Source organism: Pseudophryne corroboree, chromosome 11, assembly GCF_028390025.1.
Source record: "Pseudophryne corroboree isolate aPseCor3 chromosome 11, aPseCor3.hap2, whole genome shotgun sequence".
Classification (NCBI taxonomy): Eukaryota; Metazoa; Chordata; class Amphibia; order Anura; family Myobatrachidae; genus Pseudophryne; species Pseudophryne corroboree.
The window spans coordinates 306,276,723-306,291,614 of record NC_086454.1 but is presented as its reverse complement, the minus strand read 5'-3'; the positions used below and the strand labels follow the sequence as shown (position 1 = coordinate 306,291,614).

Sequence of the window (14,892 nt, the reverse complement as noted above, 5' to 3'; positions counted from 1 at the left end):
TCTGAGAGGAACTCCCTGGGGCTGTGAGGCAGCACTGCTAATCACTGCTCTAGTATAGCACCTGAGTTGAAGGCCTCAGACTGTGAGGCAGCACTGCTAATCACTGCTCTACTATAGCATCTGAGAGGAACCCCCTAGGGCCTTGAGGCAGCATTGCTATTCACTGCTCTACTATAGTATCTGAGAGTGAGGCACCAGCTCTGTGAGGGAGCATTGCTAATCACTGCTCTACTATAGCATCTGAGAGGAACCCCCTGGGGCCATGAGGCAGCACTGCTAATCACTGCTCTACTATAGCATCTGAGAGGAACCCCCTGGGGCTGTGAGGCAGCACTGCTAATCACTGCTCTACTATAGCATCTGAGAGGAACCCCCTGGGGTTGTGAGGCAGCACTGCTAATCACTGCTCTACTATAGCATCTGAGAGGAACCCCCTGGGGCTGTGAGGCAGCACTGCTAATCACTGCTCTACTATAGCATCTGAGAGGAACCCCCTGGGGCTGTGAGGCAGCACTGCTAATCACTGCTCTACTATAGCATCTGAGAGGAACCCCCTGGGGCTGTGAGGCAGCATTGCTAATCACTGCTTTACTATAGCATCTGAGAGGAACTCCCTGGGGCTGTGAGGCAGCACTGCTAATCACTGCTCTACTATAGCACCTGAGAAGTAGCCCCCAGCTCTGTGAGACAGCATTGCTATTACTGCTCTACTATAGTACCTGGGAGAAAGCCCCTAGGGCTATGAGGATGCCACCGCGGCAGGGAAGGCCAGCTGTCTGCAATCGCATCCCATCCCACGCTGAGCTAGCAGTTTAACAAATATTTTGAATTGATTAAAAGAAATTGCGCATTTTTAAAGTTACCCGTCCCTCTAGCCGTGAAGGCCACGTAGTTCTGTCAGAAGTGCCACCACCTTGAACATCCAATTGTAACCATTCTTCAAGTGGAACAGTTTGATGTATGCTATTGTTACATGATGTACATGTTATAAAATGTACTAAGATCAGACTAATGTATTATAGACGTGCTTCCTTGAAACACTGATGTTCACTATGAGGAGCTCTAAAGGCTGAAGTCGAATTAATTGTACACTTTCTCATTCAGTTGTTACTAAGGGGGTCATTCCGAGTTGCTCGCTAGCAGATTTCGGTCGCTGCGCTGCGATCAGGCAAAAAATCGGCACTCCTGCGCATGCGGCGCAATGCGCACGCCCGTCGTACTATTGCAACGAACAATGTAGTTTCACATAAGGTGTAGCGAAACTTTTCACTCGCACTGCTGGCCGCAGAGTGATTGACAGGAAGAGGGCGTTTCTGGGTGTCAACTGACCGTTTTCAGGGAGTGTTCGAAAAAATGCAGGCGTGGCTGGCCGAACGCAGGGCGTGTTCGTGACGTCAAAACAGGAACTGAACAGTCTGAAGTGATCGCAAGCGCTGAGTAGGTCTGAAGCTACTCTGAAACTGCACAAAATTATTTTGTAGCCGCTCTGCGATCCTTTCATTCGCACTTCTGCTAAGCTAAAATACACTCCCAGTGGGTGATGGCATAGCGATTGCACAGCTACTAAAAACTGCTAGCGAGCGAACAACTCGGAATGACCCCCTAAATACATTGTTACTAGGTGATTAATCGCGTCCTACGGGCGCTCTTCACACCGTCGCAATGAGCTATGCCCCCTTAACCCTTGCGCGCCATTGGGTCGGGCAGTATTTTTATTATATGGAGTATTACCGCCAATCATAATTTTGTGAGTGGTTGCATATTGCAGGGACAAAGGGCGTGCGATGGTTAAGGGGCCGTAGCCCCTTGCGACAGCGTGAACAGCGCATGCAGGGCACGATGAATTACCTAGTAGGTGCTGTGGTTGGGGGAGAGGCAGGTGCGGGAAAGACGTGGTTGGAGGAGAAGGTCCGGGGGTGCCGCGGGTGGGGAGGGGTGGATGCGGGGGTGCCACAGGAGGGGGGTTTGCGGTGGTGCCGCGGGGAGGTGTGGTTTGCGGGGGTTCTGCGGGTGAGGGGAGGGCGGTTGCGGAGCCACCGCGGGTGGGGGCAGGAGTGCGGTTGCGGTGGTGCCACGGGTGTGGGGTTTCTGCAGTGGGGGAGGGGCGGGTGCGGGGCTGCAGCGGGTGGGGGAGGGTGTCCTGAGCCACCGCGGGTAAGGGAGGGGTGTTTGTGGGGGTGCGGCGGGTGAGGGAGGGAGTCCTGAGCCACCGCGAGTAAGGGAGGGGCGGTTGTGGGGGTGCCATGGGAGGGGGTCTGGAGCCAACGCGGGTGGGGGAGGTGCAGTTGCGGGGGTGCCACCGGTGGGGGCGGGGGTGCCGTATGTGTGTGTATATATACATACATAATCTATATATAGATAGATAGCATTAGCCCTGTATATGCACGCAGCGTCAGGGGAGCTCCCTCAGCTTGGTGCTGGAGCTGCCGCTGCTGCGTGTCCCTTTTACTTGGACCCAGTGGCCGCCCCCAGTCCTCGAGAGATTTCGCAAGTCCAGCAGCAGAAGCGGGGTCGAGGCCGCCGGGCGTGAGGTGGTGGCGGCTGCAAGGCTGGAACTGGCTGTGCGCTGGGGACGGGCTGCCTCCAGACAGCGGGAAGCTGAGTGATACGGGCAGGTCCAGGGGAGGCCTCAGCTGCACCGTCCGCGCATCATTTCCCCGGGTGGGGTGGTGAGAGCGGAGGCCGGTACGGCGGAATCGAGAATCCTCCCAAACCCATCATCTTCATATAGCATACTGTGCGCGCTCCCGACGCCCGCCTGTCACATCATGCCCTGCATCCAGCCACTGACTCTGTGACTCACGCTGGACGTTGTGACTCCTCCCAGCATTAGCCACACAGTCACAGAGTGACAGGTCTGGGCTATTATATAGGAGATACATATGCAGGTTGTGTGTCTCAGTCATACACTTATACTGTATCTCCGGGCATATTTGTGTTATCATCCATCTGGGTAATGTAATGAGGGACATTTGTAAGAGCTAAGCCATAGGAGGAGAAAAAAACAGACATGCATTTTCATTTTCTTGTCCACACTTATAAGTAACTGCTGTAATAAGCAATGGGCCTAATTCAGACCTGATCATAGATGTGCTTCATTTAGCACATCTACGTTCAGCTTCCCTGACATGCAGGGGATACCCAGCACAGGGCTAGTCTGCCCCGCATGTCAGGCCCTACCCCGCCTCACAAGTACAAAAGCATCACACAGCGGCGATGCTGAGCGCTGTGAGGGTCGCAGCGGCTGCGTGTGACGTCACGCAGCTGCTGCGGCCCGGCCCTCACGCGGTCAGGGCATGCCTGCGTTGCCCGGACTGCGCCCCTTAAACGGCGGCCAAACGCCGCCCAGCGACCGCCTCTGTCTGTCATTCAGGCAGAGGCGATCGCAGGGCTGAGACGGCCGTCGGCTGTCTGGCATGCGCCAGACGCACAGCAGCGATCAGGTCTGAATTAGGCCCAATGTGTCTTCTTGCTGTGTAGATAAGCATCTTGTAATACAGGGGCCTAATTCAGATCTGATCACAGCATCATATTTGTTAGCAGATGGGCAATACCATGTGCACAACAGGAGGGGCAGGTATAACATTTGCAGAGAGACTTAGATTTGGGTGGGTTATTTTGTTTCTGTGCAGGGTAAATACTGGCTGCTTTATTTTTACACTGCAATTTAGATTTCAGTTTGAACACACCCCACCCAAATCTAACTCTCTCTGCACATGTTACATCTGCCCCACCTGCAGTGCATCATGGTTTTGCACATTAGCTAACAAATTTGCTGCTGCGTTCAAGTCTGAGTTAGGCCCATAGGGGCAGGTGTATTAACCTGGAGAAGGCATAAGGAACCAGTGATAAGTGCAAGGTGAAAGACACCAGCCAATCAGCTCCAATATGTAAATTAACAGTTAGGATCTGATTGGCTGGTTCCTTTATCACCTTGCACATATCACTGGTTTATCACTTCCTTATGCCTTCTCCAGGTTAATACATCTGCCCCAAAGTTTGAACAGGGTGATAACTGACGGTAACTTAAACATGGAAACTAGCTTTGTATGTATTGTATAAATTACAAACATTTAATAACCTTCAGCAACCAGTGCGCCATTATCTATGGGGATGGAAGTCATTAGGTCGACATGAGTTAGGTCTGCATACATTGGGTCGACCATGTTTTGTCAACGTGCATTAGGTCGACATGAGTTTTTCAGAATTTTTTATATTTTTTGTCCCTTTTCATACTTAACGATCCACGTTGACTACAATTGGGAATGGTAACCTGTGCCGAGCACAGCAGTAGCGGAGCAAGGCACCTTGCCCGAAGCATGGCGAGCCATGCGAGGGGTCACGGTGCACTAATTGGGGTTCCCCGTCACTTTTCGAAGAAAACGACACCAAAAAAGTAAAAAACTTATGCCGACTTTTTTCCATTTCAACTTAGCACATGTCGACCTAATGACCATGTCGACCTAGTCATCATGTCGACCATGCGTGGTCGACCCTATTTATGTCGACCAAGCGTGGTCGACCCTATTTATGTCGACCTAATGAACCACATCCTATCTATGGCCGCCTATAGCACAGGAGCTAAAGCTAATCAGTTTTATTTATATGTTATCCTATAGATAATGAGTTAGCGCCTGATTCAGATGTATAGTCAATGTTGTATGTAGTTGAGCGAAGCACAGTGTGGTATTTTAGTTTATGCAGATGCACAAAGTGGGCATCCCAGTCCTTGCACATGCAGACGCACAAATTGGTCATCCCAGTTTTTGCACATGCAAATGCACAAAGTGGGCGTCCCAGTCCTCGCACATGCAGACGCACAAAGTGGGCATCCTCGCACATGCAGACGCACAATGTGGGCGTCCCAGTCCTCGAACATGCAGACGCACAAAGTGGGCAACCCAGTACTTGCACATGCAGACGGACAAAGTGGGCGTCTCAGTCCTTGCACATGCAGACACACAAAGTGGGTATCCCAGTTTTTGCACGTGCAGACACGCAAAGTGGGCATCCCAGTCCTCGCACATGCAGACGCACAAAGTGGGCGTATCAGTCCTCGCACATGCAACCGCACAAAGTGGGCGCCCCAGTCCTCGCACATGCAGATGCACAAAGTGGGCGTCTTAGTCCTTGCACATGCAGACGCACAAAGTGGGCGTCTCAGTCCTTGCACATGCAGACGCACAAAGTGGGCGTCTCAGTCCTTGCACATGCAGACGCACAAAGTGGGCGTCTCAGTCCTTGCACATGCAGACGCACAAAGTGGGTGTCTGAGCCCTCGCACATGCAGACGCACAAAGTGGGCGTCTCAGTCCTTGCATGTGCAGACGCATAAAGGGGCAGCATGCAGACGCACAAAGTGGGCGCCTGCAGACCCACAAAGTGGGCGTCTCATTCCTTGCACATACAGACACACAAAGTGGGCATCTCGACCCTTGCACATGCAGACGCACAAAGTGGGCATCTTAATCCTCGTGCATGAAGACGCACAAAGTGGACGTCCCAATCCTTGCGCATGCAGTTGAGATGGAGTTTAGCGACTGCTCAAGGTCCAAATCTTTCCTGGCCCTGACATACAGTGTTCAGTCTCCACAAATAAAACTGTCAGTTAATTGTAAAAAGAGTGCGGTGTATAATCACTGTCAGTGAAGCCCATATGCAACTTCTGTGCACCCTTTGCAGTCCAGCATTAATCCCTACTCGCCGGCTTAATCAGAGCACATCGGCGGCTGCAGAGCCATTACTACGCGCAGTTACGGCACTTTCAGAATGATGGGTTTGCTATGTGATCCAATATCTCTCTTTTTCTGCAGCGGGGTACACTGCTATTCCACAGGGAATAACATTGAGGTGTAGAGTTGGATCTTGATCCGAGGCACCAACAGGCTAAAACTTTGACTGTTCCCAGGATGCTTAGCGTTGCCTCCTCTATATCCCCGCCTCCAGGCACTGGAGCTCAGTTTGTAAGTTGGTACCTGCAGTGCAGGCAGCTAACAGGGAGGGCTGCGCTAGGCAACCCTGAAAAGAGCTTTTCTGACAAGAAAGAAGACTTCAAGGGCCGCAGCATAGGCACTTGGTGCTATATGTCATACTGACCTATCGTGCTGCGGCTCCCACAACTCCCCCAGTGGCGCTGTATACTCGCTCTGGTTGCCGGGTACTTACAGCGGAGGCGCTCCGGTCTAATTGGGCACACATACTGCCGCTGCTTTCCAGGATTGCGTGGCCGCACGATAGGGAGGAGGTAAGAGGGCCCCCCAGGCTGGACCTGCTGAAATCGCAATCCGGTCGCGGTCTCCGGAGACGGGATAAGGCTCTGACCTGTAGCCCCTCCCCCAGCCCCAGGTGCCATCTACAGCAGATGTTCCCGCCCTGGAGCTGCATCTCTCTCCCTCCCTCATTCCCTGTCAGCGTTTGGGCGCCATTACACAGAGCTGCGCTGATTCTGGGACTGCTGGGCACTGTCTCCTCTGTAAAGCCGCCTGCTGCATCAGCGCTGTGCATTTACAGGACACTTAGGTATTCTACATGTCGTTTAGACAGTGTTAGTTAAGAACAAGTGCATAGCTACAGGGATAAGTATCCTGTGATATACATCCAGTATTTTCTGTGCATTGTTGTATCTGTATACATACATAGATTTACTTAGTATTGCTAGTCCAGTGCAGTTTTATTGTTGTTTGTAATAATTTCTGCATTGTACATGTGACTGTGTGTGCCAATAGCTGCTGTGTGGTTCCTATTCCGTGTATCTCACACACATTGCTATCCCTATATTCTGAACCCTGACGGGTGCTAAGTGCATCTGGGTCTTGTATGTATGTATGTATGTGTGTGTGTATGTATGTATATATATATATATATATATATATATATATATATATATATATATAGTGTTTCACAGGATATACTGTTTGGTATTTTTCTCTGTATATTTCAGCCACCATATACCACTTAAATCCTCTGTTTGTGATCTGTATTTGCAATCGCACTCCACAGGTTTTTTTTGTCAGGTACTGTGTCTGGCTATATTGTACTGTTGCGCCCTAGAGCTACATTCTCCAATAATGTCTGCGTCACAGGGTGGGAGATCCATGGCTGATCCTGCGTCGTGCAGTGCTGACGCTGCGGATTTATCTGAGGAAAATATTCCAGCTGAGGGTCCAGGTATTGGCGATTCTGTACCCCTCGGTCAGCCTGCAGCACCGGTGGCACACCATGACCCACCTTGGGCTGCTGTTTCTTATTTACTGACTACGCTAGTAACGAGACTTGCGCTCCTTGTGGGACCTCCTGTGCTTGTACAATCACATATTGTCCCTGTTGTAAATCCACCATGGGTGGATTCTCTGTCGACTTAAGTTACAGCAGTTAAATCAGTCTTTGGTTAAACAAAAGCCTGACCCTCGCCCCCCTAGGACCAAAAGGTCATCTAAGTGGGCCATTTCTTCCTCACAATCCACGCATGTTTCGGAAACTTCATCCGATGAAGATGGCGTATATACTGACCCATCAGACACTGATGCAGATGCTTCTGATGGGGAATCTACAACTCAGAATCAGCTTTATTGGCCAGGTATACTTGCGTATACTAGGAATTTGTCTTCGGTTTGCTATACAACAGCCAAGTACTGTAGGTAACAGATAAGAGGGGGGGACAAGTAAAGTCATACAGATAGGTATACCGTAGGGATACAAGTGAGTTACATGTACGTCTAGTCAGTCAATGTTCAGGAGTTCAGCAGGCGGACCGCTTGGGGAAAGAAACTTTTGAGGCTTCTGGTGTACCTGGCAGGGACGCCCCTGTAACGCCTGCCTGAAGGAAGCTAGTTAAACATGCTGTGGCCGGGGTGTAGCTGATCTTTTACTATCTTGTTGCCCGCTTTTTAGCTCTGGACAGGTACAGGTCCTGGACTGAGGGAAGGTCGGCCCGATGATCTTTTTTGCGGTTCTGACCACCTTTTGGAGCCTGCATCTGTCCCTCGCGCTGGCGGAGCTGTACCATACCAGTATCGAGGAGCACAGTACCGACTCCACAATCGCGGAGTAGAAGAGGAGCAGAAGCTTCTGTGGGATGTTGAACTTTCTTAGTTGCCTGAGGAAGAACAACCTCTGCTGTGCTTTCCCAACAGTGGCATCAGCGTTGGACCACCATTTAAGGTCCCGGGAGATTCTGGTCCCTAGAAACTTGAAGGAGTCCACTAGCGATACGCACTGTCAGCAATCGTTAGCCGATTTCTTCCTGATGTCCACTATAATCTCGACAGTTTTGAGGGTGTTGAGCTCAAGGTTGTTGTGGATGCACCACTGGGCCAACCGGTTTACTTCCCGTCTATAGGCCGATTCGTCCCCGTCCTTGATGAGGCCGATGATGGTGGTGTCATTGGCGAATTTGATGATCTTTACTGATTGCGCCTCTGAGGTGCAGTCATTTGTGTACAGGGAGAAGAGCAGGGGTGAGAGGACACAGCCCTGAGGGGCCCCTGTACTATTAGACCGCGCTTGAGAGGTGAATTCCCCCGCTTTCACCACCTGTGTCCTATCTGTCAGGAAGTCTACTATCCAGGATCAGGTAGCTTCTGGGACCCCTAGGTGAAGTAATTTGGGGTGGAGGATCCTGGTGATGATTGTATTAAAGGCCGAGCTGAAATCGACAAACGGGACCCTCGCGTAGGTACCGGGAATGTCTAGGTGCTGTAGAATATAGTGCAGGCCCAGGTTGACTGCATCCTCGACACATCGATTCGATCGATAGGCGAACTGTAAGAGGTCCAGTTGGGTGCCAGTCACAGTTTGCAGGTGATTCAAAACCAGACGCTCGAACATTTTTCATGACCACAGGTAGATGTTCCTGACATCTTGGAGGCTATAAAACTGATTCTTCAGATCGATGATGAAACTGAACCTCCAGATACGTCTAAGAAACCTGATAAGTTCAAACGTCAGAAGGTTACTAAATTAGTTTTGCCATATTCTGACCATTTAGTTGACATACGTCAGGAATCCTGGAAGTCTCCAGGAAAGAAATTCTCCCTGTCTAAAAAGATGCTAGCTCGTTATCCCCTCGCTGCAGAGTTAAGTAAAAATTGGGAAACACCACCACCGGTGGAATCACATGTTGCACGTTTGGTGGTGTCTTCTACTTTGCCTGTCACTACCGTCACCTATCTGAAGGAGCCGATGGATAAGCGTGTGGAGGGTTGCTTGAAGTCTATTTACACTCTTGTGGGTGCTGTGCATAGACCTACCATAGCGGCCTCTTGGGCTGCAAAAGCTGTTGAAGACTGGGTTCAAGAAGTTGAAGCGGAGCTACCTTCTAATTTTTCTGATAATGCCAGACAGTGTCTTTCATATAGTACAACAGCCTCTCATTACATACAGGAGGCGGCCTCTGATGCCGGTGTGCTTGCAGCCAAAGCGTCTGCTACGTCCATTCTGGCTCGCCGGATTCTGTGGTTGCGATCCTGGTCTGTGGATCTGGACTCTAAAAAGACCTTGGTGGTGATCCCTTTTAAGGGAAAAAATTTGGGGGGGAAGAACTGCACAAGATTGTTGCTGACTTAGCGTCTGCTAAAACTGTATGTCTGCCAAGTACTAATCCTTCGGCTCCGAAGGCTAATAGTACCACCTTTCGTTCCTTTTGACCTCCAGGAAAAGGAAAGGGTCAGGCGTACCCGAACCCTGGGCTGCCCGTCAGCCTGCTTCCAAACCAGACAAGCCTGCTGCATGACGGGGCGGGCCTCCCCCTGGCGGATCCCAGGGTGGGACGCCGACTTCTGCGGTTCGCCCAGGTATGGTTACAGACCACTTCAGACGCCTGGGTGAGGGAAGTCGTCACTCACAGATACGCCATCTCTTTCAAGAAACATCCCCCTCGCCAGTTTTGCTCGACAAATATCCCTTCAGATCCGTTAAAAGCAAAAACTCTACATTTGGTGGTACAATCCCTCCTGGAATCAGGAGTGATAGTGCCGGTGCCTCTTGCTCAGAGAGGCAGGGGGTACTATTTAACACTGTTCCTAGTTCCGAAACCGAATGGAACCTCACGGCCCATTCTCAACCTCAAGTCTTTGAACAAATTTGTGAAGGTTTCCAAATTCCGTATGGAAACTCTTCGCTCCATTGTTCTGGCCTTGGAGCCCAAGGACTATATGGTATCCCTGGACATTCAGGATGCTTACCTACATATACCTATTGCCATGTCGCATCAGCAATACCTGCGGTATGCTATTGGCAATTCCAATTCCAGGCCTTGCCTTTTGGACTGACCACGGCTCCGCGAATTTTCACCAAGGTCATGGTGGCCATGATGGCCCTTCTCCACCGTTAGGGTATCAGGATCCTGCCGTATCCGGACGACTTGTTGATCCTGGCGAACTCCCCAGAGGTTCTCCTCCGTCATCTGGAGCTGACAGTCCAATTCCTGCAAGACCACGGGTGGCTCATCAACTGAAAGAAATCCTCGCTGGTTCCTGCTCAGAGCATGGTACACCTGGGGGGCGTTAATGGACACTCACAACCAACGGTTGTTCTTGTCTCCAGAGAAGGTTCTGAAACTTCAGGACAGGATACGATGCTTCCTCTCTAGCCCTCGTGTATCCATACACTCGGCGATGCAAGTACTAGGCCTCATGGTGTCGGATTTCGACATGGTAGAGTACTCTCAATTTCATTCTCTTACTCTGCAGAGGTTAATCCTTTCCAAGTGGGACGGCCTGGCTCACCGGATCAGGTCTCACATGATTTCCTTGACTCCGGAAGTTTGTCTGTCTCTGAGCTGGTGGCTCCAGGACCAACGATTGAGCAGGGGTCGTCCCTTCTGGATCTCCATCTGGGTGCTCCTAACGACGAATGCCAGTCTGCGGGGTTGTGGCGCGGTGTTGGAGCAACACTCCCTTCAGGGTCAGTGGGCCACGGAGGAATCTCTCCTTCCGATAAACATTCTGGAGTTGCGGGCAGTGTTCAATGCTCTGAAACTGGCCCTGCCTCTGGTACAGAACAGGCCTGTCCAAGTACAGTCGGACAACGCCACCACAGTGGCGTACATAAATCATCAAGGCAGCACTCAAAGCCGCATGACAATGATGGAAGTGTCAAAGATTCTTCTATGGGTGGAACGCCATCTGCCAGCCATATCGGCAATGTTCATTCCGGGGTCCTTTAACTGGGAAGCGGACTTCCTCAGTCGTCAGGACATACACGCCGGAGAGTGAAGCCTTCATCCGGAAGTCTTTCAAATCCTAGTGGACAAGTGGGGCCTACCAGATGTAGACCTGATGGCGTCTCGACACAATCACAAGGTTCCGGTCTTCGGAGCAAGGACAAGGGTTCCTGAAGCAGCATTCGTAGACGCACTGGCAATTCCATAGAACTTTCGACTGCCATATGTGTTCCCTCCCGTGTCACTCCTGCCGAGGGTGATAAGTTCAATCAAGAAGGAGGATTACTACTTCTAATCGCTCCAGACAGCATTGGTTCTCAGACCTGCAGGGTCTCTCGATAGAGCGTCCTCTTCTACTTCCGCAACGCCCAGACCTCCTCGTTCAGGGCCCTTGTGTCTACCAGGATCTAGACCGACTGGCTTTGATGGCGTGGCTCTTGGAGCTTCAGTTCTGAGGGCCAAAAGTTTTTCTGAGGTGGTCGTTCAAACTATGTTGAAAGCCCGTAAACCGGCTTCGACTCGGATTTATTATAGGGTCTAGAATTCTTACTTCACCTGGTGTGCGGCTAAGAATTATGCATACAAGTTCAGTACTGCCAAACTTTTGGCTTTTCTGCAACAGGGCCTGGACTTAGGCCTTCGTCTGTCCTCCCTCAAGGTTCATATTTCAGCCTTGTCGGTATGGTTTCAGAGAAAAATTGCGACTTTGCCTGACGTTCATACTTTCAATCAGGGTGTTTTACGGATTCAACCTCCCTATGCTCCTCCTGTGGCTCGTTGGGATTTGTCGGTTGTTCTGGATGCCCTACAAGAGTTCCGTTTGAACCTCTTGAGTCTGTGGACCTTAAATGACTTACACTTAAGGTTTTATTTTTGCTGGCTATTGCCTCTGCTAGAAGGGTTTCAGACTTGGGTGCCTTATCCTGTCGGTCACCCTTTCTGATTTTTCACCGTGACCGTGCGGTTCTTAGAACTCGCCCTGGTTCTCTGCCTAAGGTGGTGTCGTCTTTCCACCTTAACCAAGAGATTGTGTTTCCAGCCTTTATCTCTCCTGGTTTGTCCTCCAAAAAACGGTCTTTGGATATGGTACGGGCTCTTTGTATATATGTGAAGAGAACCTCCTCTCTTAGGAGATCTGATTCTCTCTTTGTCCTTTTTGGTTTTCACAAACATGGCTGGCCTGCAAATAAGCAGACCTTGGCCAGATGGATTAGAATGGTGATTGCACAAGCTTATGTACAGGCTGGACTTCCAGCTCCTGCTACTATCAAGGCCAATTCTACTCGGTCTGTTGGACCTTCTTGGGCGGCCAGTCGTGGCACGTCCCTAGAACAATTGTGCAAGGCAGCTACGTGGTCCTCAGTGAACACGTTCATCAGGTTCTATGCCTTTGATACTTCTGCCTCCCAGGATGTTTCCTTTGGACGCCGGGTTCTTGTGCCCGCTACAGTGCGTCCTCTCCCATGAGGAACTGCTTTAGGACATCCCGATGTTATTCCCTGTGGAATACCAGTGTACCGCGCAGCAGAAAAGGAGATTTATGGTAACACTTACCATTGTTAAATCTCTTTCTGCGAGGTACACTGGATTCCACAGGGCGCCCACCCTGACTCACTTAGCTTCTTTGGGTTTGCATGGCATTAGTCGCTGGTCCCTTCTCCTGTCGTGAGAATGTGGTTATATGTGGCTACTAAGTACTGTCGTCTCTTTTACCTGCTACTGCATTGGACTGGTTAACAAAACTGAGCTCCAGTGCCTGGAGGCGGGTATATAGAGGAGGCGGCGCTATGCATCCTAGGAACAGTCAAAGCTTTAGCCTGTTGGTGCCTCCGATCAAGATCCAACTCTACACCCCGATGTTATTCCCTGTGGAATCCAGTGTTCCTTGCAGAAAGAGATTTAACAGTAGTAAGTCTTACCATAAATCTCCTTTTTCCCTTCACTATCAGCTTTGTCCTCTGCTTAACCCAAACAAGTGATACACAATAGAGACTAACATTCCTATCCTGTGCAGTAAAGGTTTTACAGCTCACCTCTGCTGAGCGCTCCAGCGTAGTGTCAGCGGCTTCTAGACAATGCAGGAACTTTAAAACAAAGATTCCTCCTGCCGGTATTGTGCGGCTGATAAAGGAAATATTACCTTAAATACCTTTTCTATTACCAATGAATCATAGTAACTACTGTGCTTCCCATATTCATCTGCCTGTATTCTTACATGTGTCACCTTGTGTCAGACCAGTCATGTAAGTGTTCCTGTCACAGACATATAGCAGTCGCAGAAGTCAAAGTACAACTGCTGTATACAGGATTTATATTGAGAAATATATAATACACATACTGACATAAAGTAAAAGAGCCCTCGTCGCGTACAGAATGTTTAACACCGTGTTCTTGTGTTCTGCTTTACAGTGGGTTCCGGTGTTGCAGAATTTTACCAATGTAAACACACTTTGGGGTTTTGTTGTCCCCACCCCTCCTCTTGTCCAATCATTGCCGATTACTCTTCATATCGGGGATTACAATATTGACGGTTATCCAGATGCTCTTGTCGTTCTGCGGAATACATCAGGAAGGTATGTAGATTAGTGAACCATGTTTTGACATCATTATTACAGTACTGTATGTGGAATATATTTTATATGTATTTTTGATTGGTAACTTACACTTAACCTAGCATTGGTCAAAATTAACTGATTTTTTATTTCTTCTTCAAATGTTTTTATACTGTTATTGGTGGTTGTACATGGCCTGGGGCAGCCACTTCTACAGCGAGCCGCCTGAGGACTTGTTACTGGGCTGGACTGCAGTCCATGAAATCAGTATTATTTGTGTTATTACATGTTTGTTCTGTTTTATTTCTCAGTGTGCTTTTATGGCAAGGATATTGTTGGCAGAAAGTTCTTTTTTTATTTGACACAACCTTAAAAACCCCAGCTTGTATGGCTGAAGTGTCGCTTCACACAGGGCCATCTTGACAGCAGTGTAGGCCCCTGGGCAAAGCAATGCACTGTCCTTCAGTGGTAGGGGTGGGAGGTGCTATCAGCGGCAGCTTTGATGACCCGCGTGTGGTAGGGGGTGTTCTATCTTCCGCTCAACATGGATAAAATCTGCTAATTACCCTTTTACTGCACAGATGGTGGGAGATGGGGTGGAAGGGAGAACACTAAACTATAGAAGGGGTATTGGGCTGAATGAAGGGGCCCCGGTACATAACTTACAGGGTGGTAGGGCAGGGTTTAATAGTATACACAGGGGAGTGGTGGATAGTGGAGTGGACTTAATATTCATCATTTTCTGGTGGGAGGGCAGCTTGCTTGACTCCAGATATCTCCAGTTCCTGGAAATACATTTCTTAGCTTTCAATGGGGTATAACACTAGAGAGTCCCACCTTTCAGGAGGTACTGGGGACTTGGTGATTAGAGTTCAGGAGCCAGAGCAATCCACCAACGGAAATATAAAACTGCATACCAGGTGTGTGGAGCTGGAGCAGGGACCAGCTGCTTGAATGCTGATAGCTCTGGTTCTGGGCATAGTAGAGACAAGCTGCCAGTGTCCTCCGAAAAGGGAGATCCCCAGCTTTTTGAGTATACTCTCAGAAAAACTCTTAAGTCAGACAGAACCCGAGATATCTGGCTGGGAAGAGTAAATAACAGGCTTGGATGGGGACCACTGCTTAGAAGTCAGATATCTCAGGATCCTTAGGGCCGCTTTTCAAAAATCTGGTACCCCT

The 14,892-nt window shown here is 49.8% G+C and overlaps 1 protein-coding gene across 1 annotated transcript in view; it reads left to right on the top strand.

The window, feature by feature from the left end:
- ITFG1 (integrin alpha FG-GAP repeat containing 1) overlaps window positions 1-14,892 on the top strand; it is a 402,294-nt gene that overhangs the window by 184,613 nt on the left and 202,789 nt on the right. The window contains exon 10 of the mRNA XM_063945577.1: window positions 13,571-13,734. Coding sequence (XP_063801647.1) covers window positions 13,571-13,734 — 164 coding nt within the window. The remainder of the gene's footprint in view (window positions 1-13,570; window positions 13,735-14,892) is intronic.